We start from the raw sequence: 3,444 nt of genomic DNA on the forward strand, positions 1-3,444 counted from the left end.
AGCGTCTTGATACAACTTCCAAACAGAGAGAGTCCAATTCCACGAATTAATAAAATTCTCAAGGGTCTCCTTCACTTCTCGGGTCAACCATTCTACATAACTACAGAAGGCGACATCCAACCAGTTCAGTAAACATCTCATTTTAACTTCACTTTTTTATGTTTTTTGTGAAAGTGTCAAAAATAAATTGTTTTCATGAGTTTTCTACGATGTTAGAAAAGTGGTTAGAAAACGTGTTAGATCTAACATGCTAACATAAACATTATTTTTCAATACTTTAGTTAGTATGGCTAAGTCGTGTACGGCGGCACTGCGTTCCACCTTACCCAAGTTAACGGTTTGACACTTTACAAAACCGTTAACGTATATTTTACAACACAACCATAACACCAACTTAACCTTAAATATTTACAAAACCATCTGACACATAAATGATTTCACTAACGATTTCACTAACTACTTCACTAACGACTTCACTAACGACTTCACTACCGTCCTCACTAAATAAAAATAACCTTATTTTTATTTTTTTAAATTTTTTATTTCATTACAAAGACATGTCCGACTACATTTACTATGACTCTTTCCCAGAACGTTTCCGTGAACTATTCAAAACTCAAGTAAAACTGAGAAACATGCATTTTAACAAAGACAGACCCATTGACGATGAAAGAAACCCTGAATATATTACAATCCCATATGACGCAAAGTTCATTGCATACATTCCTTATGGTCGCAGAGGAACGAAAACTATTTCAACAATGACGAAAAATTATTTCTGGAGCGATGAAGAAAATTGCCTTATCTACATAAATGCATACTTAAATAAAGCTACATATTGTACAAAAGAAGGTTGGACTGGATTTGAGCTCTACATATACGACGACGATGGAAACAGACGTTGTGTATACCCATACGATAATATGTACCATTGTTTTCATCAAGCATTAAACGAATACATAGTCAGTAAGGGTCTCATTCCTGCTGAGTAGAAATGTTATATTTTTGTTCTGTCATTTACATAAAAATAAACGTTCTCGCTAAATAATAAAATAAACTTAAAAATAAACGTTGTCAGAGGTGAAAAAATAAATTTAGGTGAAGTGGTGAAATCTCACCTCTTTTTTCACCTCTTTTTTCACCCTAGCCGCAAAGCGGCTCTGACCCTTTGGGTCTGTTGAATTCATTACTTTATAACTCTCTTCCTTGGTTTCTTTTTAGTTGCTTTCTTCACGTCTGTCTCCAGCTTAACTGTCTTTCTTCTTCGTCCGTAATGATACCAGTTACTTCCACCAGTCAATGGGTCAAATGGTCTTTCGTAAGGGTTTCCATACATTCCATAGGGACCATACGGAAGAACTACTGGTGGAGAAGAAACATTTTCTTTAGTTCCATCGACTCTATTTAAATGCATTGTTTCACCTTTCATCTGGTCATTAAAGTCTTTTGCATGTTTTGCAAACTCATCGTCCTTTCCTAAAGCATTTTCTGACTCAGTCGCAACCAAATTGGATGCTTTATTTATGAGCCCTATTTTATTTAATCTTAACTTCTTTGCAACCCAGCCTCCAATCTTTCCTTTATTTGCATCTAATGTCTTCGAAACTCTTCCTCCACTCATTTTATTTACTGCGTCATAAGCCCCAAGTGCTTTTGCTCCAAATGCTAATGCTTTTGTTCCCATTGCGCCTAAAGCTGCCCAAGCTACCATTTACACCATATTAAAATCATCTCTCTTCAATATTATCTCATAAAAGTTCTCTTTACTGGAGAAAGTCAATGAAACATAAACATTCTCATTCATAAACTTCTTTCTTATCTCATCTATACGCTTCAAAATGTCTGAACAATTGCTAACATCTTCTACAACAGTTATTTCATCATGAATGACCTTTAAAAACAAGCTCATTTAATATGCTATTAAAATCATCTCAATAATGAGTCCATCCTTTCCGTCTTTGGGTAGCACAACATCTTTCATTGAAGAAGGTTCAACAAGTCTTATATTAAACTTACTGACAAAGTTTGTTATACTATAATGCTTCGGCGGCGAATACATATAGTTTGAAAGACATAATATAGATTCTTCAGCAAATTCACTTATACTGGATTTTATAACAATGTTCTCACGAGACCAAATACCACCAATTGACAATCTTGTAAGCAATCCTGCTGAACCTTCTACTGTAAACGTCGATGGTAACATTCCACGAAGGTCATCTATTGACATCGTTGAGTCACTGAATTTAAATATTTTCTTAAAGCAATCGTCATTATCTAACCATGCAATAGCTTTGAAGTTTTCATTCGAATATACATCTGCTTCATTAAATGTAAAACCTGACTTCTTTGCAGAGACGACTTTAAAATCTATTGCATTTGTTTCAAAATTATACGCTATGGTAACTTCTGAAGGTAATGGGTGTCCTTCCGCAGTCAGTTGTTCTCTCACTACCGTTTGAAGCTTTGTGTTAAAAACTTTCATGTCATCTCCTGTGTCTAGGTTCACATACACAGCAATAGGAAAACTATCTTGCTTCTTTGTCTCATCATTATACTCAAAACATTAAAGTTCTTCAATAATATTGTCCTTCCTGCTGGAATACTTCTAACTTGTCTTATTTCAATAGCTTTCTCACCTCCTACATACTCTACCCAGTGTCTTGGATATTCATAAGTATACTGACTTTCTTGAATTTTGGTTGGTTTCATCATAACGTGTTCATAGTATATCTTTATACTCTTGTCAGTTAGACTCGGTGCTATGTTCTGAATATTTCTGACTTGCATTTTTAATGGAGATAAAATGAAGCATTTAATACATGACGTAGATGAAGACATGAATGAAACTACAGACAAACTTAACTCTTCTCTCATTCTTCCTTTCAGTAAGGACTATGAGTTCTGTTCAAATGGTGTTTATTTCTATTGTGGAAAGATGGGGTCAGGTAAGACATTTAACCTCATTCGTCATATACTCATAACAGAGCGTTTAGGTCAAGATTCATATTATGACCAAATCATTATATCAGCAACTTCAGACTCTATGGACTCAACAGCGAAAACATTTATGTCAAAAGTTCAAGCCTCTGTCGTTAAAGTTCCAGATAGCGAACTCATTGAATTTCTTCAACGTTACATTCGACGTAAGAGGAAATATTATGCCATCGTTGAATTTATACAGTCAGGAATGCAAAAGACTTCAGAAGAGATGGAAAGAATTATTGACAAACACCACTTACGTCAATACTCAGGAGTTTACGATATGAAACGACTTACAAACTACATTCTGTCAAAACTTTCAAAATACCCCTTCAAAAAGTATCCTTCAAACACTCTGCTCGTTTGCGACGACTTCGCCGGAAAAGGTTTAGTGTCAAAGCCTGACTCACCATTAGCTAACATCATTACTAAAGTCAGACATTACCACTTAACTGTAGCAAT

The 3,444-nt window shown here is 34.9% G+C and overlaps 2 protein-coding genes across 2 annotated transcripts, besides 1 other annotated feature; one reads left to right on the top strand and one right to left on the bottom strand.

Moving 5' to 3' along the window:
* Positions 1-557: 557 nt before the first annotated feature.
* Positions 558-992, top strand: TVAGG3_1073030 (uncharacterized protein; the record flags this gene model as incomplete). Its single annotated transcript, XM_053888457.1, has 1 exon — positions 558-992. The coding sequence occupies one exon, from the start codon at positions 558-560 to the stop codon at positions 990-992; it is 435 nt and encodes a 144-aa protein (XP_053744413.1).
* A 194-nt stretch (positions 993-1,186) lies between these two features.
* TVAGG3_1073040 (protein of unknown function, DUF4107 family) lies at positions 1,187-1,711 on the bottom strand (the record flags this gene model as incomplete). Its single annotated transcript, XM_053888458.1, has 1 exon — positions 1,187-1,711. The coding sequence occupies one exon, from the start codon at positions 1,709-1,711 to the stop codon at positions 1,187-1,189; it is 525 nt and encodes a 174-aa protein (XP_053744414.1).
* Positions 1,712-1,912: 201 nt separating this feature from the next.
* Positions 1,913-3,444: a mobile genetic element.

The sequence above is a fragment of the Trichomonas vaginalis genome, assembly GCF_026262505.1.
Source record: "Trichomonas vaginalis G3 chromosome Unknown ctg_97, whole genome shotgun sequence".
Lineage (NCBI taxonomy): Eukaryota > Parabasalia > Trichomonadida > Trichomonadidae > Trichomonas > Trichomonas vaginalis.